This window comes from Aquarana catesbeiana, linkage group LG03, assembly GCF_042186555.1.
Source record: "Aquarana catesbeiana isolate 2022-GZ linkage group LG03, ASM4218655v1, whole genome shotgun sequence".
Taxonomy (NCBI): domain Eukaryota; kingdom Metazoa; phylum Chordata; class Amphibia; order Anura; family Ranidae; genus Aquarana; species Aquarana catesbeiana.
The window spans coordinates 566896270-566921889 of record NC_133326.1 but is presented as its reverse complement, the minus strand read 5'-3'; the positions used below and the strand labels follow the sequence as shown (position 1 = coordinate 566921889).

Genomic DNA, 25620 nt, shown 5'->3' with positions numbered 1-25620 from the left:
ATCTGAATGGTGGAGGGTCCCACTCAGTCACATATGAATACTGAAGCAATATAGGAGCACGTCAGTCACTTTAATGGTTACAAGACTTTGCAACATATCTGAAGGACTTTTTTGTTATATGTATATGTATGATTTATTGATCTAAAATTTTAAACTTATACACATGAAACATTTGTGATGGGTAGTTGATAAGCATTACAGGTGATGGTAGCTTTCACTTGTGTATTTGAGATATTAAGGGAGTAGCGCATTCACATACACCAACTGGTGCAGGTGAATAGCTGCTCCCTTTCAATCCAAGTCTTCACCCACCAACTCTGTGCTCACATGAACACTCTGTACATCTCTCTGGTCCTTGCTCCACTGGCCCACACCCTGACTTCTGGGCAGAGATCTCCACTCTCTCCCAGGTAGAGCCCTGATCATTAGTCAGCTCTCTTAACAAAAGCCCTATGCACACCTACACAATCAATATGCTGGTTGTCATATAAAGTCTCCTGGCTTTGAGTTTTACCAGTCAATGAAGAAACTGAAAATCTAGTTTTCTCTGTATGACGCAAGCACATTGGAGCCCCTCAGCCTGCCCGGCTGTGAACCCTGGTTGCCATAAATGCACATCACTCATGATATTCCCAAGTTATATAAAATAATAGCACTGCTTGCATGTATAGTAATCTGTATGTATAACATCATGAATGAATAAAAACTTATACCACCACCCATTTGTTAAACTGGGACGTTCCTAAGGTGAACATGTAATTCTCATCACAAACAAACAAACAAAAGTTTTCCCAGCACACTTGCCAACCTGCAGAACAACCAAATTGACCCTGTTTAACAGTTTGTTAAAAACAGAGGGATTTGTTTGCACACATTTGCAAATATATGCGTAAGCTCACATCAATGGAAATCTGTATATACTGCGGCCCTAACTCTATATTTCCAGAGCCTCCATAGTAGGAGCACTTATAAGAATGGGCAGGTGTGCCTGGAGGGAGCACACCCCTCCTTAAAGGCACAGAGACGCATGTAACACCTAGCAAAAGCACAATGGTGAAGACATCCAGTGCGGCCCCGCATCCAATTTCACCAACTGTACAAAACCAACCCATAACTGGCTTTTGCAACAAGGTGCACATGGAGGCGGTTGCCACTTTTTTGTACAGCTGCTTGAATTGGATACAGGGACGCACTGGATGCCTTTGCTGCCACTTTACTTTGCTGAGCTTCACGTGCATCCCTGTGCCTTTAGGGAGGAGTGGGCTCTCTCCAGGCACACCTACCCTTAATCTATTCATTCCTACAGTGCCTTGAAAAAGTATTCATACCCCATTGACATTTTCCACATTTTGTCATGTTGCAACCGAAAACTTAAATGTTTTATTGGGATTTTATGTGATGGATCAACACAAAGTGGCACATAATTGTGAAGTGGAAGGAAAATGATAAATGGTTTTCAAACTTATTTACAAAATAAATATGTGAAAAGTGTGACGTGCATTTGTGAATGAATGAATGATTTGTATAGCGCTGCATATGCGAACTGAATCGCCTCAAGGCGCTCGATCTCTCCTGTTTTGTCGAGCTCCTTAGAAGAGGTAGGTCTTGACTTTCTTCCTGAAGGCCTGATGGTTTTCTTCCATGTGGATGTGGGTAGGTAGAGCGTTCCATAGCCGTGGTCCTTGGACTGCGAATCTTCGTTTTCCTTTTGTTTTGTAGCGGGTTTTTGGAATAAGGAGGAGGTTTTGGTTTGAAGATCGAAGACTGTGATTGGGTGTATAGTGCTTTATTTTCTCGCATAGGTATTGAGGAGCGTTTCCTTGTATACATTTGTGGGTGAGGCAGAGGGTCTTGAAATTGATTCGGTTCTTTACGGATAGCCAATGTAGGCTCCTCAGGGAAGGGGAGATGGATTCCCAGGGTTTTTTTCCTGTTAACAGTCTTTCCGCCGTGTTTTGGATGAGTTGCAAGCGCGCAAGCTGATATTGGGGTAGTCCTATGTAGAGGGAGTTTGCGTAGTCAAGTCTGGAATTGATGATTGTTCCAACTACTGCTGCTTTGTCCTTTTCTGGGACGAAGGGGATGAGTCTACCTAGCAGGCGGAGGAGATGGTGAGATTGGCTGACTACTGATCCTATTTGTGCATCCATAGACATTTCTGAGTCAAAAATGACTCAGAGACTCTTGGCTTTGGTGCTTGGAGAGATGGTCTGTCCGAAGATGGTGGGTGGTGTCCATGGGGTCTTAGTTTTGGAATTTTGATTTGCGTGTAGGAGAAGAAGCTCTGTTTTTGATCAGTTGAGTTTAAGAGAGCTAGTGGTCATCCAGTCGTCTATCAAAGTGAGGCATTTTTCTATTTGCTGATTTTGGTCTTTTTCTCCAGGGATGCGAAGGTAGAGTTGGGTATCATCAGCGTATGAGTGGAAGCAGAGGTCCGATTTTCTGATGATTTTGAGGAGTGGGCGGATGTAGATGTTGAGGAGTACTGGTGCCAATGGTGAACCTTGAGGGACTCCGCAAGAGATTGCCCGGGTTTCAGAGGTGAAAGCTCCTAGTTTCACTGCCTGAGAGCGATTTTCTAAGAAGGATGCGAACCATTGTAGATCTGGATCAGTGATTCCTGCTACTTCTGTGAGGCGGATGAGTAGAGTAATGTGGTCCACTGTATCGAATGCTGCACTGAGGTCCAGCAGTACCAGGAGACATGATTCTCCATCATCAGCCTGATTGCAGAGGGTCTAGAAGTTTGTGCGTGTCCAGGTGGTGTTGAAGCTGTTGTACTACTGCTTTCTCCATAATCTTGGAGATGGTGTTGAGGCTTGTCATCGGTCTGCGATAGTTAGGGTCCTTAGGGTCGAGGTTGGGTTTCTTTAGGAGGGGTTCGACGATGCCATGTTTGAGGGCGGTTGGAACAGTCCTTTCTTGGAACGACTGGTTGATGAGGTGTGTTATAGTGGGAGCCAAGATGTCGGAACATTCTTTCAGGAGTTTTGTGGGAATTACGTTGTTTGGTGATGTGCTGTCTCTGAGGCTTCTGATGATGTTTTTGGTGGTGTCAGTGGTGATTGGGAACAGTGAGAATTTCGGTGCTTGTGTGATGATCGTATTGATTTTTTCTTTTTGCTTTGGTTGAATGAGATTGGTTGTTTTTTTCTGTTGGATTGTTTTCCGGATGTTGTCGATTTTATCGATAAAGAAATCCGATAATTCATTGCAGAATTCTTGGGTTTCGTTTCCTGGGGGCTCTAGACAGGTAGGGTTCATTGTCTTGGTGACTATTTTGAAGAGTTCCCGAGGGCGGTTTAAGGCTGATGAGATGGTGTTTGAGAAATGTTCCTTTTTTGCTTTGAAGATTGCTTTGTGATATTTCTCCGTGAGTGCTTTGTAGTTTGTGTGGTTTTCCTTTGTGGGTTCTCTTCTCCAGGCTCTTTCAGCTCATCTGCGTTCCTGCTTTAATAAAGTAAGAGTGCCATTAAACCATCCAGAGGTTGTTTTGTGGATGTGTGTTCTACGTTTTGGAGCCACTGAGTCCGCAGTTTGTAGTAATGCCTTGTTTAAGGAGTTGAGTGTTTGTTCCGTTGAGTGGTTTAAGTTTAACATTGCTATTTTGTTTGATAATGTGGTTTTGAAGAGTTCGGAGTGTAGTTTCCTCTGAGATCTTGTCCAGTGTGTTGTAATTGCCTGTTTCCGTTTTTGGAGGGTGGTGTTGGTAGCGATATTAAATTTGATAGCGTGGTGATCCGTCCATGGTAGCGGTAGATTGTCGAATATGTTGACGTCCATATTTTGTTTGAAGATGAGGTCTAGAATGTGTCCTGAACCATGTGTGGGATCAGTTGCTGCAGACCTAATTCTTTCAGTTGGTTGATGCAGGCGGTGGCGATGGGGTCTTGGGTGGAGTTTGCCCAGAGGTTGAAATCTCCAAGTGCCAAAAAGTTTTTGGTCTTCAGGGTGTGAGTTGACATGAATTCTGTGAAGGGTGTCAGGAGGTTTGTCTTCGGTCCTGGTGGTCTGTAACAGAGAAGTATGTGGATAGTATCTTGGGGTGTTGTTTGTAGATGTAGGGTGAGTGTCTCCATGAAAGGCACTGAGTTCTGTACAGTTGGTTTGGTGAGCGCGAGGTGAGATTTGAAGATCACTGCTAGTCCTCCTTTTTTTCCTGTGCTCCGTTAGGATTCTGTAGTTCTCAGGTACTAATTCGGTTAGGATGGCGTTGCAATCGGGTGTTAGCCAGCTTTCGGTAATGAAGAGGCAATCTATGTTGTTTTGGGTGATGAAGTCGTGTACTTCCAGTCTGTACTTGACTGCAGATTTGGTGTTGATCAGAGCACATGCTAATTGTTGTGGTTGAATTGTTGTCTTCCTAGATTTGATGGTTGATTGTAGGTTGGTCCTTAGTAGTTGTTCTTTCTGTAGTATTTTATGAACGGAAGTTGTTAATGTTGAGGTGGTATTTCTTAGCCTGTGGAGAGCGTCCGCTGAGTACTTGAAGTTGCACATGGCGAGAAAATTACTGAAGGTAGGATGATGTGGTGACGATACTGATGTATCGATGGTGGAGTTGCTAAGTAGATGGTGGTCCTGAAGGGTGCCGTTGCTTCTGTTGCTGAGAAGATGATGGTCTGAAGAAAGCTGCTGCTTCAGGTGGCGTTGATGATGGCAACGATGGGGCTTGGTGGTGGTGGTGGGGGGGCCACGCAGGTCTAACCACCCTCCTGTTGATCCAGAGGAAGGTGAAAACCCCTAGCTGAGCTGGCCAATTGCTACAGCAGAGGAAAAAATTCCTTCCTGACCCCGGAAACGATCAGACTGAGTCCCTGGATCAATTGCTAGAGGGTGGCCCCGTGTACTTACCTGACCCCGGTTGGTCGGTGATGAGTAGAGGGGTGGGGGTCAGACCAAGGAGAGGGCCCTGAGGTTGATCTGGCTACTGCTTCCTGGTACTGGGCTGCGTCTGGAGGGTTTCAAGATGAATGCCGGTGCAAGGTCTGAGCCGTGGATTGTCCTTCTCTCAGTATGCCCTGTGCCCTAGAGGTGAGCCGGTGGTGGTATTCAGGTATTCAGGAGTGACGGGCACTGCCCGCGGAGAGAGAGGGGTGAGCTGAGGAGGTGGCTGGAGCTAGGCCGCAGCCGCGGTCTGTCCCCCCGAGTCTAGAGGTTAGGAACGAGGTGACCAGATCGCGGCTGTGGAGGTGTACCGGTGGGTCCCTACAGAGTGCCGCCGTGAGCCCGGGAAGGCTCCGGGGGTCCTTAGGGAGCTGCGGCCGCCCTGGGAGTACCAAGATGTCCGCTGGACCAGGCCCGAGCCGCTGTGATAGAATGCTGGGGGGGGACACTAGACGGCAGGGGTCTGGGCGGGTGGGGGGGTATGGGTCCCGGTATGATCCCCGCTGGGGTCCAAGGAAGAGCTCCGGGAGGATGGAGGAGTGCTGCTGCCGCGTCTGGGTGTCCCAAGATGGCCGCCGGAGAAGGCCCGGGCCGCGGTCTGTCCTAGGAAGGATCCCTGTTGGATACGATCGCGTCCCAGCTAGGAGGGGTGAGGGGGAGCAGGTCTGCCGATGGGGTGAGGAGGCAGGGGGGAGGCGCGGCAGGCCGGCCGGCTAGGGCGGTGTGCTGGCCGGAGCGGTGAGTGCTGAGAGGCTGTGAGCTGGAACTGGGCGTCCGGAGGCTGGTTACGGCGCGATGACACCTGGGCCCAGGTACCTGCTCCCGTTCCCAGATGTTGCTGGGGGAGGTGCTGGGGGGTCCGGTCCATCCGCTGGGAAGCCTAGGGGAGCCCTGGGGAGGATCCTGGATGGCCGGATGGCCGGTGCTTCTCGCACACCTGAGTGTACGTCTGCTCTGCTCTGACAACACTGACAGCTGACAGGAGGGATTACAATTTGTATTCAGCCCCCCTGAGTCAATACTTTGTAGAACCACCTTTTGCTGAAATTACAGATGCAAGTCTTTTTGGGTATGTCTCTGCCAGCTTTGCACATCTAGAGAGGTAAATTCTTTCCCATTCTTCTTCGCAAAATAGCGTAAGCTCTGTCAGATTGGACGGAGAGCATCTGTGAACAGCAATTTTCAAGTATTGCCACAGATTTTCAATTGGATTTAGGTCTGGGTTTTGACTGGGCCATTCTAACACATGAATATGCTTTTGATCTAAACCATTCCATTCTAGCTCTGGCTGTATGTTTAGGGTTGTTGTCCTGCTAGAAGGTGAACCTCCGCTCAGTTTCAAGTCTTTTGCAGACTCTAACGGTTTTTCTTCTAAGATTGCCCTGTATTTGGCTCCATCCATCTTCCTATCAACTCTGACCAGCTTTCCTGTCCCTGCTAAAGAAAAGCATCCGCACAACATGTGTTCAGGGTGATGTGCAGTGTTTTCCGCTACACACATAGCGTTTTTGCTTTTAGGCCAAAAAGTTCAATTTTGGTCTCCTCTGACCAGAGTACCTTCTTTCGCATATTTGCAGTGTCCCCCACATGACTTCTTGCAAACAGGACTTCTTATGGCTTTCTTTCAACAATGGCTTTCTTCTTGCCACTCTTTCATAAAGGCCAGATTTGTGGAGTACACGACTAATAGTTGTCCTGTGGACAGATTCTCCCACCTGAGCTGTGGATCTCTGCAGCTCCTCCAGAGTTACCATGGGCTTCTTGGCTGCTTTTCTGATTAATGCTCTCCTTGCTCGGCCTGTCAGTTTAGGTTGACGGCCATGTCTTGGTAGGTTTGCCTGCCCATACATGGATATAACATCCGGTTCAGCAGCAATTTCGATCCATGTGTGACTATCCTTAAATAGAAGGTGTGTTACTGGCCAGATCACCAAGTGAAAACAGAGGGAACAAAAAGAAGTCACAACAGTAGACAAACGGTATGCTTAAGCTGATAACACACAATCCATTTTAATTTCTCGTATCTTTATTGAACACACCTATTAAACATTCATAGTGCTGGAGGAAAAAGTGAACTGATTAAATAATTACTTCAACAAAAGATAATTGGAGTCCACAGTTTGTACAACTGGAGTCCAATTAATGATGTGAGTTTGGAAGTGTGGTTTAGAGCTAGTTTGATAAAGGACGCTCAAACATTTTAAGATTGCTGTTCAAAAGAAGCATCAGCTGATGTGAACCATGCCTCACAGAAAAGGAGCTTACGGTCAAAAGTAGTTGACCTACATAAGGCTGGAAAAGGATACAAAGCAATATAAATGTGTTTAGGAATCCATCAGTTGAGGGGTAGACAAATTGTCTACAAATGGAGATGGTTTAGTCCTGTGGATACTTTTCCTAGAATTGGGCGCCCAGCTAAGATGACTCCCACGGCATAATGCAGAATCCTCCATGAGATAAAGAAGAACCAACAAGTAACAGCTAAAAGTTTGAAGACATCATTGGAACTGGCAAACATCCCTGTTTAATGAGTCTACCAGGCTTTCAACAGGCAGGATGTCTGAGGCAGAACACCATGGAGGAAACCGCTGCTCTAAAAGAAAAACATTGAAGTTTGCCAAAGAGCCCCTTGGCAAAACCACAATGCTACTGAGATATTTTTTGTGGACTGATTAAAACTAAAGTTGAATTGCTCGGTAAGAATACTCCACACCATGTATTGCGCAAGAAATAGGCATTGCTTATCGACATCAAAACATCATCCCAACAGTGAAGTGTAGAGGAGGAAACAACATGATTTGGCATTGCTTCTCTGCCTCTGGGCATGGACCACTTGCCATCATCAAGGCAAAAATGAACTCCCAAGTTTACCAAAATATACAGGATAATGTCAGGGTGGCTGTCCACCAGCTGAAGCTTAGTAGAAGCTGGATGATGCAGCAGGGCAATGACCCTAAGAATATGCGCCTTTTGGAGTGGCCCAGTCAGGGCCCAAACCTTAACCCCATAGAGATTCTGTGGAATGACCTTATAAGATCCATTCACACCAGACATCCTATAAAATGTGTCTGAGCTGAAGCAGTTTTGTAAAGAGGAATGGTCAAAAATGCCTCCTGAATGCTGTGCAGGTCTGATCCAGAGCTCCCGAAAATGCTTGCTTGAAGTTATATCTGCCCAAGGAGGATTGTCCAGCTATTAACTCGCTTACTTTTTTTCTCAGTCCCTGTGAATGTTTAATGGATGTGTTCAAAAAAGTCACAATCAATTAGAATTGTTTGTGTGCCATCATCTTAAAGCACATTTTGTTTGTCTACCTTTTTACAATGAGATCCCTTTTTGACGCTTTGGAAGCTCTCTGCGGACCATGGCTTTTGCTGTAGAATGTGACTGAGAAAATGTCACGAAAGACCTACTAGAACAGCATAACCCCAGCATAACTTGGGGTTAATCAGAGGCACGTTAAATGATGGCAGGTGTATACTGGCTCCTATTTAACATGAGTTTAAACGTTCTTGCTTAATTTTGAACACGGCTACATCCCCAGTTATAAGAGGGTGTGCACACTTATGCAACCATATTTTCGTTTTTTATTTTTACTTCCCTCTACCTAAAAGATTTCAGTTTATTGTTCAACTGAGTTGTACAGTTTATAGGTCACATTAAAGGTGGAAAAAGTTCTATAATATTATTTATTTGTCATTTTTTTACATCACAGAAACCTGACATTTTTAACAGTGGTGTGTAGACTTTTTATATCCACTGTGGATGAGGATCAGATCACATTTTATGACAAATTACTGCAGACAACCAGTTAATCCCAAAGGGTTAACATATTTTTTCTTGCCACTGTGTGTGAAGTTCCCTAAAAACCTGTAGGAAATATTAGAGTACACCTCTTACAGGCAACTATGGTGGTAGCAGTTACTAGCCTCCTGCCTTCTAATCATCAGGGTATGTGGTTGGAGCATTACCTGAATGCCTTCCTATCCCCATATCCGGTATTGAACACAGTGTCAGTAAATGCAGAGCATTACTCCCCAGGGAGTACAGCAACTAGACTGGAATAAACACTTCCTTGCTGGTTTATGAGCCGGCAGCCCCACAAAGCAGGTCAAGCATCGGCCTGTGTAAGATTATCGATCTGTATAATTAGAAGACACAATCACCTTTAAAGCATTAGTTCAATTGATTTGTGCCCTGCTGATTGCTCATTGCTGGCAGGCAGATTTGAAGAATATCCTACATTGATTAGGAATTGATCTATAATCACAGCAAGAGAACGAGTCAGCGTTTCCCCATATCAAGGCCTCAGTTCCTAACGTAAAGATGTACATTTTTGTCATTATTTCAAACACTCATTTTGGCGTAATGTGACTTAAAAGCTATTATTATGGACAAATGAAGCTTCAGCAAAAGAAATAAATGCAGGATTGAAACACCTATATCTTATTCATACAGTACAGGAAACTGGCAACATTTCCATACATCACGGGTTCCAGGGGCACAATTTCAGGACACACCTAGGGCATCTTATCTATATCTTTACCCAACTCTGTGACTCCCCAGTTTTTTGTTAGTGTCAAAAGGTGGTAAACCTCTTCTTATCTTTCGTGTAGAAATCAGCTTTACTTCATTATTTTTCTGTATTATTGTCTTCAAATTCTAGCGGTCTTTAAATGCCTTCAGAGAAGCAGTGTATCCAGATCGGTGCAACTTGGAAAAACCTTGAGAGCAGTATCTCGGGGGGACAATCTGTAATATTTGCTGCAGGTACTGGATCCTGCATGGGTGCTCGCCTTGATATTCGGTGCAATGCATTGAGTCAGCCACTGGGTGCTATACAGATCCAGGGCCAAGTTCTAACCCTATGGAACCGAGTCTTTGAATAACCATTCAGGGGTATGTCCACCATTAAAAGTGATGCCTGGACTTTATATACAGTTCATTGTCGTGGACATATAAGACAGGTTTACCCTGTATCTCTTACTGTTACTGGGGCTATGTTTGGAAAGTTCTCACTTCACATTTCAAACTTTTTAAACATGGCACCAAAATTTAAACCACTCAGTGCTCAGTCTCAAACATTTTGGTCTGCCAAAGACTTACTCAACCTCAGAGTGATGTTGTGCACCACTGCTTTCTTCTTTTAAACCAACCAAAGGCTGCCCAAGGACAGTTAGATTTGCAAAATGCCTTTGAATCACCTCCTGTCCCAGGGAGTCATTGTGCCAGTACTTGGAGATAAGTTTGAAGGTTTCTACTCATACCTGTTTACAGTACCTAAGCCTAAAAGGCTCAAGAGATTCCTTTAAATCCCCAAATTCTGCATGGAATCTGCAGGGTCAGTCATTGCATCTTTGAGACAAGGGGAATACTTGGCATCAGTGAATATCCAAGATGCCTGTACCTGCATGTTCCCATTGCACTTCAGCCTATCCTCTGCTCCCAGAATGTTCACAAAGGTCTTAGCACCTCTTCTGGCCCTGCTCAGAGCCCAGGGCATTCAAGTCATGGGCTATCTAGATGACCTTATTCTGAAGAACTTATCTCTTGGTAAGTTTTCAGAAACTGTCTGACTGGCTTTCTGATGGGTGATCAATTAACCACTCCGGAAGATTTACCCCCCCTTCATGACAGGCCATTACTTTAAATGACAATTTTGCAGCCGTGTGACACTGTACCTAAATAAATGTATGTCCTTTTTTTCCCCCACAAATAGAGCTTTCTTTTGGTGGTATTTGATCACCTGCGGTTTTTATTTTTTGCGATATAAACAAAAAAGACCTACAATTTTGGAAAAAAAAATGTGTTACTTTCTGCTATAAAACAGATATATAAAAAAATGTAAAGAAAATTAAACGTCTTAATCAATTTAGGCCAATATATATTCTGCTACATATTTGTGGTAAAAAAAATCCCACTGAGTGTATATTGATTGGTTTGTGCAAAAGTTATCATGTCTACAAACTATGGGATATTTTTTATTTTTTTATTTTTTTTTACTAGTAATGGCAGCGATCAGCAACTTATAGCGGGACTGCGATATTGCGACGGACAAATCAGACACTAGTTGACACTTTTTGGGGACCAGTGACACTAAAATAGTGATCAGTCCTAAAAAAAATATTCACTGTACTAATGATACTGGCTGGAAAGGGGTAACATCAGGGGTGATCAAAGGGTTAAATGTGTGCCTAGCCGGTACTTTCTCACTGTGTGGGAGGTGCTTTGACAAGGCATTGATCTATGCTTTACAGGAACACAGGATCAATACCTTCCCTGCTGACAGCAGAAACGTGTCGCCGGCAGCACGTGTGCCCCAGACGCGGCATTGTCAAATCACGTACTAAGTACGAGACCTGGCACAGGGCGGCCGCTCTGCCGCAGTATATGTACAGTGGGTGGGTCCACAAGCGGTTAAAGAAAAAATTTAAAATCTGCTCTCCAATCTTGTCTTTGCTGGGAATACTTTGGTCTGGTCCTGGACACATCCGAAGCAAAAGTCTGTCTTCCAGAAAAAAAAAAAAAATTCTAAGTGCTCATGCTCGAGAACATCCCACAGTGAGATTTTCCATGAAAGTTTTAGGTCTAATGGTGGCCTCCTTCAAGGCAGGGTCTTTTTCCCAATTCTGTTCAAGAACTTCAAAACATTTTGTTGGCATGAAAATAATCCAGGCTTTTTCCTTCGACTTACCATCGCTCCTATCCAGCCAAGCAAGACCTTCCTTATCTTGACTGATCACCACCTCAGCACTAACAGTGGGGAAACACAAGAATAAACAGGGATCTGGACTTTTTCCAAAGGGTCACTGAAATTGTCACTGGGCACACTGGCCCCAGTTTGGCAGCACTCCACAAAACGGGACCACAGTCAGGAAAAAGGGAAGGTACCTAGAGTTGAGAATCCACACACATAAAATCCAATGAGAATGCCAAACAAACATCCAGGAGTCCAAGGTAATTAAATCATAGAACTGATTCATAACAGAATAGAGCGCTGTTTTGCTATGAATCAATTTTTATCATTAAATTACTTTGAATATAGAATACTTTATTAATCCCAAAGGGATTAATGAACAGAATGAACAGACAATGTTCATGACAATTGTCATTGTCATGACAATGTTCATGACAATGAACAGACTGTTCATGACAATGAACAGAACAAGATACAAAGACACAACAAAATTACCAATAACACAATAGCACTAGATAAAACAAATTAAAATTACACTGGGACCATCCATACAATTAAAATACAACATAGAACAATAAAACACAGATTAAAATAACAGAAAATCAAACTACCAAATGGAAGTAATACACCACTTTCTTTACCATTACCCCAAATAATAATTAAGATAATACCAACATACTATAAAACAACATAAAATTCTGATAAACCAGAATTAGTACTTGATGGCCACAGACAAAAGATACGTTTATATAATTCTTCTCTGTCATGGCTGGAGGCTAGGATGTTTATATCCGGAATCGCCCATTTTAACATATCCTAACACATCTGGATGAAGAGACCATCATCCTCGGTCTAATATAATCCACCTGCTAATTGTCCACTCCTGGGATGTGGACCACAGAAATCGCAGCGAGTTTCTGTCCACAAAATATCGGGTTTGCATCTTTCAAGAGTCCAAGGTAATTTAAATTATAAAATTGACTCATAGCAGAATAGAGCTCTTTTCAGATATGAATCAATTTTATCACTAAATTACCTTGTACTTCTGAATGTTTATTGGCATTGGATTCTAACAATGGGTAAGCCCTTCCTTCCCTACCACTGGAAAGGCCTTACAGCAGATACTGGTCTATCAGCCAGGAAGGAGTGTTCTAATCCTTGACTGTTCAAGGAACATGATCTAGAGAGGAAACCAAGCTCCCTATTAACATCCTGGAGCTTAGATCAGTCAGATTGGCCCTGCATCACTGGGCACCCTTCTGAAGAGACACCAAATCCAGGTGCAGTCAATGCAGTCATCATGGCATATATCGACCACCAAGGGAGCATGGATGCCATGAAGGAAGCAAACCAGATTCTCTTGTGGACAGAAACTCGCTGTACAGCTATTTCAGTAAAATAACAAACATATCATACTTACCTGCTCTGTGCAATAGCTTTGCACAGAGCAGCACCAATCCTTCTTTTTTGGGGTCCCCTGCTGGTGCTCCAGGCCCCTCCCTGGGGGCCCCCCTGGTTGCTCACCTCACTCCCCAGTCTGCATCTATTGACACAGACCAGGTTACTGGGCCCTGCCCCCCCCCCCGCTCCCTTGTCACAGCATTTGATTGTCCGCAGCAGGAGCCAATGGCTGCCACTGCTATCAATCTGCCCAATGAGGAGGGAAACGGCAGCAAGAGCCACTGCTCTTGTGCACATTGCTGGATCGGTTCAGGTAAGAATTGGGAGGGGGGCCTCCTGCAGCACAGAAGGTTTTTTTTTTTTTTTTTTTTTTACTTTAATGCATTAAGGTTAAAGAAAAACCACAAGGCTTTAGTTTAGAACCACTTTAAATCACTTCAAAGTGAGGCGAAACTTTCTTTTAGATATCCCCAGAATAGGTGTCCCCATTGAAACATTACCTTTTAACCTCCAGTTCTGGTGACAACCTTTTAAAATTTAGAATTTCCTAACGCTTTCTCTCCCAGGAACAATAATCACCAGAACAGTTAGAGAAATTGACTCCTGCTGTCGAGATACAAATAACAATAAAAACCGGACAGGGTATTCAACACTTCTCCAGTTACATAGTAGGTGAGCTTGAAAAAAGACACAAGTCCATCAAATCCAACCTATGTGTGTGATTTATATGTCAGTATTACATTGTATATCCCTGTATGTTGTGGTCGTCCAGGTGCTTATCTAATAGTTTTTTGAAACTATCACTGCTCCCCGCTGAAACCACCGCCTGTGGAAGAGAATTCCACATCCTTGCCGCTCTTGCAGTAAAGAACTCTCTGAGCAGTTTAAGGTTAAATCTAATTTCTTCTAATTTTAATGAGTGGCCACGTGTCTTATGAAACTCCTTTCCACTGAATAGTTTTATCCTTATTGTGGGGTCACCAGTGTGGTATTTGTTAATTGAAATCATATCCCCTCTCAAGCGTCTCTTCTCCAGAGAGAAAAAGTTCAGTGCTTGCAACCTTTCTTCATAACTAATACCCTCCAGTCCCTTTTTATTAGATTTGTTGCCCTTCTCTGTACTAATCTCCATTTCCAGTACATCCTTCCTGAGGACTGGTGCCCAGAACTGGACAGCATACTCTAGGTGCGGCCGGACCAGAGTCTTGTAGAGTGGGAGAATTACCGCTTTATCTCTTGAGTTAATTCCCTTTTTAATGCATGCCAATATTCTGTTTGCTTTGTTAGCAGCAGCTTGGCATTGCATGCCATTGCTGAGCCTGTCATCTACTAGGACCTCCAGGTCCTTTTCCATCCTAGATTCCCCCAGAGGTTCTCCCCCCAGTGAGTAGATTGCATTCATTGTTTTGCCACCCAAATGCATTATTTTACATTTTTTCCACATTAAACCTCGTTTGCCATGTAGTTGCCCACCCCATTCATTTGTTCAGATCTTCATGCAAGGTTTCCACATCCTGTGGAGAAGTTATTACCCTGCTTAGCTTAGTATCTTCCGCAAATACAGAGATTGAACTGTTTATCCTATCCTCCAGGTTGTTTATGAAGAAATTAAATAGGATTGGTCCCAGCACAGAACCCTGTGGGACCCCACTTTCCACCCCTGACCATTCCGACTACTCCCCATTTATCACCTCCCTCTGAAGTCGCCCTTGTAGCCAGTTTTCAATCCATATACTCACCCTATGGTCCATGCCAACGGACTTTACTTTGTAAACGTTTATGGGGAACTGTGTCAAATGCTTTTGAAAAATCCAGATACACCACGTCTACGGGCCTTACTTTATCTAGATGGCAACTCACCTCCTCATAGAAGGTTAATAGATTGGTTTGGCAAGAACGATTCTTCATGAATCCATGCTGATTACTGCTAATGATACCGTTTTCTTTACTAAAATCTTGTATATAGTACATTACTTGGAACCCCCAAACATTATACATTTTTTTTCCCTAACACCCTAGAGAATAAAATTGCAGTCATTGCAATAATTTTTGTCACACCGTATTTGCGCAGCAGTCTTACAAGCGCACTTATTTAATTCAAAAAAGTGTACTTTTAAAAAAAAAACAAGACAACAGTAAAGTTAGCCCACTTTTTTATTTATATTGTGAAAGATAATGTTACGCCGAGTAAGTTGATATCCAACATGTTACGCTTCGAAATTGCGCCCGCTCGTGGAATGGCGACAAACCTTTTACCCTTAAATTCTACAGGTTACATGTTTTGAGTTACAGAGGAGGTCTAGGGTTAGCATTATTGCTCTCACTCTAACGATTGTGGCGATAGCTCACGTGTGTGGTTTGAACACTGTTTTCAACTGTGGGCACCACTCACGTATGCGTTCGCTTCTGCACGTGAGCTCGGCAGGACGTGGCGCGTTTAAATTTTTTTTTTTTTTTCTTATTTATTTTACTTTTTTTTTTTTTTTTAAATACCTTTTTTACACTAAATTAAAAAAAAAATTGTGTCACTTTTATTCCTATTACAAGGAGTGTAAACATCCCTTGTATTAAAAAAAAAGCATGTCAGGACTAGGGATCAGCCGAAACCCCCCCCCCCCCCCCGGTTCGGTTCGCACCAGAACATAACGAACAGGCAAAAAATTTGGCAGAACAGACAAACACCGTTAAAGTCTATGGGACACGAACATGAATAATCAAAAGTGCTCATTTTAAAGGTTTATATGCAAGTTATTGTCAAAAAAAGTGTTTGGGGACCTGGGTCCTGCCCCAGGGGACATGTATCAATGCAAAAATGTTTTTAAAAAACAGACGTTTTTTCAGGAGCAGAGATTTTTTTTTTTTTTTATGCTTAATGTGAAACAATAAAAATTAAATATTCCTTTAAACATCGTGCCTGAGGGATGTCTATATTATGCCGGTAAAGTGGCGCATTTTTCCCGTGTTTAGAACAGTACCGCAGCAAAATGACATTTCTAAAGGAAAAAATGTCATTTAAGACTGATCGTGGCTGTAATGAATTGTCGGGTCTTGGCAATATGGATAAAACTCATTGAAAAAAAGAGCATGGGATCCCCCCCCCCCCATCCATTACCAGGCCCTTTGGGTCTGGTATGAATATTAAGGGGAACCCCAAACCAAAATTTTTTTAAAAATTGCATAGGGGTCCCCCTAAAATCTCCATACCAGGCCCTTCGGGTCTGATATGGAAATTAAGGGGAACCCTGCGCCAAATTTTTTTTAAAAATGGTGTAGGGGTCCCCCTCAAAATCCATACCAGACCCTTCAAGTCTGGTATGTATTTTAAGGGGAACCCTGCGCCAAAATAAAAAAAAATGTCCCACGATGTCCATTCATCTTCTTCACGCCGCGACGGACCGAGAAAGGAAAAAAAAATCCACCACCGATCCTCCTCTATGGGAGGCTCTGGCTGTGTGACGCTTCTTCGCTGATGACAGTTCTTATATAACTGAGGGCGGGGCCACCTGGTGACCCTGCCCCCTCTGACGCCACGGGGACTTTCCCACGGCTTCCCCGTGGAGTCAGAGGGGGCGGGTTTACCCGTTTACGTAACCGGGTGGCCCCGCCCCCCTCTGACGCCACGGGGAAGCCATGGGAAAGTCCCTGTGGCATCAGAGGGGGCGGGGTCACCACTGGGCAAGGGTTGTGGGGATGAGGCCCTTGTCCCCATCAACAAGGTGCTTGGGGGTAATTAATAGAAGAGTGGGGTGTATGGTGCTACCCTATTATCTGATGAGCAAGGGTTAACATTAAATGGTGGTGTAGATGGACTGCCCAGAATACTGGGGGGAGCGTACTACCTAATATTGCAAAAAAAGGAGTGTGTGTGCCCCCTCTCCGTAATAGTGCTCACATAGTAAGTAAGTATTGCTAGAATACTGTGCAAGAAGTGATGAATAAACCAATCATACCCACATATAGTATGTAAAAAGTGACCATACCAGATCAATATAAAAATATACCGTGATCAAAAAAACTGATTATGTAAATATTAGAAAAAATACTGAGTAAATAATACTAAAATACTGTGCAAGAAATGATAAATAAACCAATCATAATCACATATAGTATATAAAAAGTGGCCAAACCAAATAAAAAAAAACATAAATATACCGTGACCAAAACACTGATCCTGTGAATAAAAATGATTAAAAACCATTAATATGATGGACCATAAATGGTTCCCAAAATCATCAAAAGTTCATTAGAAAAAAGTTCATCAAAGAAAAAATATGTATATATATATAGAGGAAAAATAAAGTCCCAAAAACAGTGTTAATATGAATGGTGAAGCTCCAAAATAGCCAAATGTTCAAAACGATCAGAAACGATCTGGTGACTCTTGTGCTTGGCAATTCAGGTGACTTGTGTGATCCCCCTTTTGGGTCCCCACTCACCAGCTCCTGTTACCCCTGCAGGGGTGGTAGGCATGTATAGGTAACCGTAGATGGTATCAATGGTCCGTCCGTAGCCTATCGGGCCTCTGCAGCTCGCTCCACCAGATCAAGGCATCCAAACCGTTCATGCAATCTCCATATCCAGGAGTTTATTCAACAGATAACCAAGGCTGGATCCTATGTGCCGGTTCACACAGGGGCAACTTGTCAGGCGACCTAGCCGCCTGACAAGTCGCCTCCAGTTCTGTACAATGGAACCGTTCTAATAGGAGCGACGCAAGTCGCTCCGACTTAGAAAAAGGTTCCTGTACTACTTTGGGGGTGACTTGGGGCGACTTGAATAGACTTCTATACAGAAGTCGTTTTGCAAGTCGCCGTGGAAGTCGTGTGCAGGTTGCCTCGGTGAGGCGACCTGCAAGTCGTGCTGCCCCTGTGTGAACCGGGGCTTATAGGAAAAAGCAAGGCTCCCATGGTGTAGTAATTAAAAGTAATTTTATTAAAAAATATAGCTAAAAACAAACGATCCCATCCAGTGGGTCAACTAAACTAAAAAACGCTACAAAGAAGGATCAATACAGCTTGTAGGGGATGTCGGTTCGCGGAGTGCGAACAGTACCTCTAGTTCTCCCATCTTGTCCGCCAGACTCCTGGCATTGGTGAACATGCCACGTGGTTTAGATCGGTCGCATACTGTCCTCTTATTGGGTGTTCCAAGATTGCAAATAGGACTTGTTACTATACTTGCCTTGGGTTTGTGTGCTTTAGTCAACCTACCACTAATGCCCCCAATACTACCCTCTGGAATATGTTCCGCACTGACTATCTCTACCTCTGAACCCTCCCCCCCCATCGCCTAGTTTAAAAGCCCCTCTAACTTTTTGGCCATCTTCACTCCCAGCAGACCTGCACCCTCCTCATTTAGGTGCAGTCCATCCCTTCTATAGAACTGGTGACCGACTGAGAAGTCGGTCCAGTTCTTCAGGAACTCGAATCTCTTCTTACTACACCAGCTTCTCAGCCACTTGTTTACTTCCCTAATCTCCCTCTGCCTTTCTGGTGTGGCTCGATGTACTGGTAGTGTTCCTGAGAATACTATCTTGGAGGTCCCTTTCCTCAATTTAGCTCCTAAGTCCCTAAAATCGTTCTTTAGGACACTCCATCTGCCTCTGACTTTGTCATTGGTACCAACATGCATCGTGACAGCCAGGTCTTCCCCAGCCCCTACCAGTAATCTATCCACCAGATCTGTGATGTGCCAAACCCGAGCGCCTGGTAGACAGCTTACAGTTCGGCGCTTCAGGTCTTTGTGACAGATTGCCCTCTCTGTCCTTCTAAGAATTGAGTCCCCTACCACCAGTCTATCTAAAACAAAAAATGTTGACTTTAGATACACTTTAATATAGCCAGTCTGACCTCTGACTGTGAACCTGTATTTTTGTGGCACTAACAAATATGTTTTTTTATTAGAAAGGCCAGGACACTTTTTGAGAAGAATGCAGCCCCGATCCTTCATCTGGCTGGAATAGATGTCACCATAGTCAAGGCAAGTTTTAACCTCTCTTCTTAAATAAACACGTTTTTTTTTTTTCTTGGGAGAATTACACCAAAGTGTTTGGTCAAAAGTATGTGTTGTTATTGGGTTCAGGTGTTTCCAGTGAGGGTACAGGTAACAATATAGCATACAAGGAGATTTTAGGGCAATTATATGCTTCCAGCCTTGTGTTAACAGTTTGGGGAAGGCCCTATTCTGTTCCGACCTGACTGTGCTCCTGTGTTCAAAGCCAGCTGGCCAAGAGGACAATTGTTGACCACTTTGACATGGAGTAACTTGAGTGGCCTGCTCAGAGCCCTGACCTTATGCTGAGTCAGAAAAGAGTCTTCCTGAAAAAATACTACAAGGTTGGAAGTGCAAAATTGTCTATGTGACATTAACACTGTAAACACTTGAACTCTGTAATTTGGAGGGGTGCCCACATACTTAACCTGATTTTTGTCACAGCTGCAATTTCAGTGCCAATACATAGTAGATAAAGGGTATCGACTTCTGTAGTGGCAGAACAATCTGTACTGAAATTCTGAACTGAATCCTGAACACATTTACAATTCAGAAGCCTTCCCATAGAACTCAGCCTGGAATTTGCATCTGAATCACACCGCAGTGCTCATAAAACGCACAGGACTCTTTTTAAATGTGCAGTGCAGATGCACGCATATATGTGAACAGCTTCAATGGAAAGCAATGTTATTTCACATGTCAGGCAAATTAGATGTTCAAAACGCATCCAATTGGCATATTTGTGAATTAAGTCTAAAAGTCACTTCCATTTGGATGAGCATTCACAGACCACTAACTAGCAGATTTATGTGTTTTCCTGAGCCACTCATGGGAAGGCTGCAGGGAACTGTTTCCATCATTTATATGTAGAGAGGGAAACGTATTTATGACACTTACAGTCATTCATTTCAGCTTCTTGAAAGGCATATAGCATAACAAATGTTGATAAAGTACAGTATCTGCCTTAGGATGTCAAAAAATTAAAAAAAGGCTTAAAGAAAAAAAAGATAATGTTTTTATGTAACATACATATTTGCTGTACAAGCCTTTTTGTTATTTTACTATTATCTGTGCTTTTTTTTTTCTTTTTTTTCTTTTTATTCCATTACAACCTATGGCCAGCCATGACTGATAAGACTTTCAAAAATTCGGAATTCCTTTCCATGCAAACATAGAAACAATGTTCAAGAAGTAGCAGGAAAGTCCTAAAATTGCTTACCTGTCTTTATCTGTAAAAACTATCCTCCTCTCCGAAAGATCTCCATATGCAGCCCGCACATAGAACTTGGCATCCCTAGCTTTTTCCTTAGGTTTGCCCGGTAAGTAATTAAAGCGTAGTTCCACCCAAAAGTTACATAGTAGGCGAGGTTGAATAAAAGACACAAGTCCATCAAGTCCAACCTATATGTGTGATTTTATGTCAGTATTACATTGTATATTCCTGTATGTTGTGGTTGTTCAGGTGCTTATCTAATTGTTTTTTTTAATTATCAACACTCCCCACTGAAACCACTGCCTGTGTAAGAGAATTCCACATCCTTGCCGCTCTTACAGTAAAGCACCTTCTACGCAGTTTAGGGTTAAACCACTTTCCTTCTAGTTTTAGTGAATGGCCATGTGTCATTAAATTCCCTTTTGCGGAAACGTTTTATCCCTTTTGTGGGGTCACCAGTATGGTATTTGTACATTGAAATCATATCCCCTCTCAAGCGTCTCCTCTCTAGAGAGAACAAGTTCAGTGCTCATAACCTTTCCTCATAACTAATATCCTCCAGACCCTTTATTAGTTTTGTTGCCCTTCTCTGAACTCTCTCCAGTTCCAGCACATCCTTCCTGAGGACTGGTGCCCAGAGTGGAATTCTCGCTTATACGCCCCCCCCGGTGCCACATTTGGCACCTTTCCGGGGGGCAGGGACCTGTTTTTGACAGGTCCCCTTCCCCACTTCCGGAGATGGGCCGCATCTCCCAGGAGTTCCTCCTTCCCCTACCGCCGGGCCAAATAGCGCATCGCGCACGCGCAGTAGGGAACCAAGAGTGATGTTGAAAAGGCTTCACTGCCTGGTTTTCTTACCAGAAATGGTGGCGGCAGCCCTCGGGAGTCGATCCGAAGATCGGCTGGGGTGCTGACATTGCAGGCTCCCTGGACAGGTAAGTGCCCTAATATTAAAAGTCAGCAGCTACAGTATTTGTAGTTGCTGACTTTTTCAATTTATTTTTACCCAGGCTGGACCTCCTGTTTAAAGTGTTTGTTACCCCAACATTCCATATTCCTGATATGTGCCTACTGTACCATGTACTTGTATGAGAAAATATCCTGTTCTCTATCTATAGTGTGAAATCCCTGGTGTTCCTGCCAGTTCCTCTGCTTTCCTATTAAAAACCGACCACACTAAGGGGATCTCACTACGGGCCGTTCTCTAGGTTTGCTTTCCTCCAATGATTAGACTTGTCCTGACACACCCCCACTGCACAGCCTATCGTTGAGAAACTCAGTGTGCTGTTGCTTCTCCTCCCCCCAGCTGTTATGCAGCTGAGAACAGTGGGAGCAGAAGGAATGTGATCACTTAGGCTGCATTCACACATGATCGCAGGCAGAATCGCCACGATTCCACCCCGAGATTTCAAATGGCTGCAAAACACGGGACGCGTTTGCGATGCAATTATTTTTAATGGCACCCCAATCGTGCTGTGATTCTGCCACGATTGTCGCATGATTAATCGCGCTGTAATCGTGGCAAGTCACAATATGCGACGCTGTCGCCCAAAAGAAGCTCATGTTCCTTTTTGAGCAGCAAGCATTGCAATTGCAGCGAGATTTATCACGTGGCAAAATCGTCTCACTTTAACTCTAGGGTGTTTACCTAGGGCGTTCTACATGTCTAGGAACTCGCATAACTGCAGACTGACATCTACCTATCAATGCGTTTTGTTATTTGCATAACTCCTCCCAAGAACCAGCTCAGGGCTGAGAGCTCATGAGGAGTACTGAGTCTGTAATTTTTCCAGGAAACAATGTTCAGAACCCTGCTGGCCCCTCCTATCAGCCATGATCTGCCCGCGATGCATAGAGAAACACAGTGACCCAGTGGTAAAAACAACCATTCTAAAATGGGGTATGTAATGAAAACAAAGTTTTTATTTAAAAATTTCATTAGCATGTTGACAGGGGGGCCAACCAGGGAAGGCTAAATATAAGCAGATTAAACGTCTGCTTTAAACACTTGATAATAAGCTCTGTGAATCCTTTCAAACAGCTGACTTTTTAAAAAGGATTAAGACTGCATCACTGAGTGTCTTTTGTGTTCAGTAGTGCCGACCCTCACCTGGGTAAGCTTTTTTTTTTTTTTCATATATCGCTTAAGCCCCCTTGATTGCCAGCCGTTTTGTAGGTCACCGTAGAGTCTACGGACTTCGCTTTTCAAGTCACCAAAGAAAATTGCAAGATGAAGGCTGGGAGAGGAGGTGGAATTGAAAATGCAATCAAGTGTTGCGGATTAATTAGAGCAGTTTGGAGCAGCCTCCCTGCTCCAAAATTAGAAGATGCTTTCTACGTGGCTGCTGTGAATGTTAAGCAGAGAAGACTGCGGAGTTGGAAGAGAACGGGCAAGTTTAACTGTGTCTAGCCTACTCCATAGTGTGCTGACCACAGACAGACAGACCATGCGTCAGTAAATATACATGACCACCAGGTAATTGCAGGGGCCACCTAATCTTTTTACCTTTAAAATGGTATTAAACCCAAAAGCAAACATTTATTATATTGCAGGTTACCAATTTTTAGATGTGGTCTTTGTATTTGTTTACTTTTTTACGCTTCCTTTCCTTTATTTTCACCTGGTGATCCTGCAAGGAAGTCTGTTGTTTTTCAACAGAACACGCTCTCCTGCAGAAATATCCGTTACAGGGTTTAGTCAAACCATTTACCATTGACAGTTGTGCTTACAATGATCATCTTTTATTCTTGTAAAACCTTTATCCCAAGAGAAAAAAACAGTTGCTGTAACTGCAGTGTGAGCTGGAGTTTGGTTTAATTTTGTTAGTGTCTATAAATCGGCTAGTATATCTATCACTTCCCTCCTCCCAGACTGACAGTGCCGCTGTCCAAAGGTGCCCCTGTGCTCCATCTAATACAGGAGGTGTGTTATTGACCGGATCACAAGGTGAAAACAGAGGGGTAAAAAGCCTAATAAAAGAAAACTAATGCAGCCACTACATCTAATGATTGGTAAGCTGCAATCTATTAATTTTTTGGGGGGTTTAGCCTCTGTTCGCACTGAATGTAGCTTTGAAATCGTGTGACTTGGCTGACATCTGTGCAACTTCATGCACAGATGTCTACACAAGTCGCGCCTAAAATTGCCTAAAAATAGTGCAGGAACATCTTTTTCAAATCAGTGCAGCACCGCAAAGTCCGGTGTCGCACCGATTCGAACCGTTCCATTGCCGACAACAGGATGCGACTTGTCATGTGATTTTGGCAGGTCCAAATCGCATGACAAGTCACACAGGTGTGAACCGGAGCTAAATACCGCTTTACAGTTGAGCTCTAAACAAATGGCTAAAAACAAAGGTGAAATGTAATTAATGGGAGCTATTTTACTCGCCAAAGGATTTGTATTTCTGTCCATCCATCTCTGTCTTGGTATTTACACAATTCTGACACACAACACAACCCTGTCTGACAGGGCAAGAGACCTGAATTTCTCTGCTGCAGTGAAGTAACACTTACAGGTATTGTCCCTCCTCACCCTGCGACTGAACAATTAATGGAGAAGCAGCAGACTTATGAGGTCATCGCTCTGTCATTCTGCTTTCTCCTATGAAGTGCAGTACAACTGATTTGTCTCTGTGCTGCTTCTCTGCTCCGAGTATTAGCTCTGCTGTACAGAAACTGCAAGAGAGTAGATGAACATCAAAATCTCCCTTCAATCACAGAATGCCTTGCATTTATTGAAAAGCATTTAGCGAATGGAGGAGCTGGAGTGCGTGTGACCCACTGTGATTTCAGTACTCTAAACAGGGCTGAGTGAAAGTTAGAGTTGTGCATAACGCTGCACTCTTGACACAGGTAACTTGCTTCATTCGTCTGAATTTATTTTTTACATGATAGAACAGTTGTAAAATCAGCAGTTACTGCAGTAGATTTTTTTAACTTCAGCAGCCACAAATTACTTGAAACGCTTAGGTTGGGTTCTCATATATGTACAGTGCAGGACACCACATGTGATTTGGATAGGAATCGCACCATATTCCTCTTCAAATCACATGCGATGTCTGTGCGGTGAGAGTTTAGCCATTCATTTGTATGGCTCAAATCGCACCACATCTGCACCAAAAAAGGGTGCAGGACCTTTTTGTTTTGCGCACTGAAATCGGATTGCATGGGTGTTCACATCTATACGATTCGATTCTGTCTGTTGCACTGCATTTTCTGAGCCTTTTGAGGTGTCGTTTAAACTTGAAATCGACACCTCCTGCGGTTCACATGAACGTCGTGTGATTTCAATGCAGTGCAGAAAACGCACAAGATTCACTGTGTTTTCCGCACCGCGTATATGTGAACCGAGTCTTACAGCTCCCTGCCAAAAGCGTTTTGGGGAATGCTGCATTTTAAAAACAGGAATCTTAGAGCTGTTATTTTTTTAAACTATCAAACACAAAGAGCAGCAGAGGACTGCTGGGAAGGCTTAGGCAAGCCATACCCGGTGCAAATTTCTTTCCTGCAGCCACGGGTTGCAGTAATGACATTTTCTGAATTGCCCCATCAACACAGACAGTGTTGATGAGGGGATCCCTTATGCCGAGCAATTGTCTTCTCCTGGCAGAGGGGGAGGAGGAGAAGACACCCCCGCCGAGAGAACACAGTGATTATTGCTAGCGGCTATGCCAACCGCTAACGATAATCGCAGACAAATTCGGCAGCCTGGTTGTACCCAAGTTGATCGATTAATCAACTAACTGGGTACATTTAGCCCACCCATACACAGTTCGAATCTCAGCTGGTTCCTGCTGAACCGGCCCGAGATTCGAACAGTCTGTGGCCGGCATTATGCAAGGTTCACAAGCACTACAGTCCATTTAACATTAGTTACTAACACTCACATTCACATCTGTACAGTTTCCACCGGTGCGTTTTTTGGAAAAGTGCAAGGACTTTTTTTCACATGCAGCAAGGTGTGCTCTTGTCCCCATAGAATTCAATGAAATAGCATGAAAAACACATGTACATTTGTTTTTGGTGCATTTTTCCTACATGACAACCAATCACATTAAAAAGCATCAACTACTCTGTTTAGCAACCGGGGCCACTGGACTTCCTTTTCTGTATCCTGAATGAAGCATGTGGAGTGTGGAAAGGTGAGTACTGCTGCTCGGCATGCGACATGCTAAATGACCCTTTCACTTTTCTCTGAATTGGCAAAAGAAAGAATCGCATTAGTTATTCTTTCCAGCTTCACTGCACGCCTATGACATACCACTGTCTTTCACTTTGTTCAGCGAATGGATGAGTGTAAAACCATCGCTGTCCACTCTCACTGAGAGTTATGGTGCGCTGCGAATACTCATCAACAGGGCTGGTTTTCAGATGTTCACTAGTGAGCTACTAAGTTTGTTTCCAGCCTCTCCTACATTGCAGCATACAG

The 25620-nt window shown here is 43.6% G+C and overlaps 1 protein-coding gene across 4 annotated transcripts in view; it reads left to right on the top strand.

Moving 5' to 3' along the window:
• Positions 1-25620, top strand: part of AGK (acylglycerol kinase) — a 130086-nt gene that overhangs the window by 42272 nt on the left and 62194 nt on the right. For 3 of the 4 annotated variants that reach the window (XM_073621828.1, XM_073621829.1, XM_073621831.1), the window contains one exon: positions 18889-18964. In XM_073621828.1, coding sequence (XP_073477929.1) covers positions 18889-18964 — 76 coding nt within the window. Of the gene's footprint in view, positions 1-18888; positions 18969-25620 lie in introns of all 4 variants that reach the window. The other variant, XM_073621830.1, reaches the window with a different exon arrangement.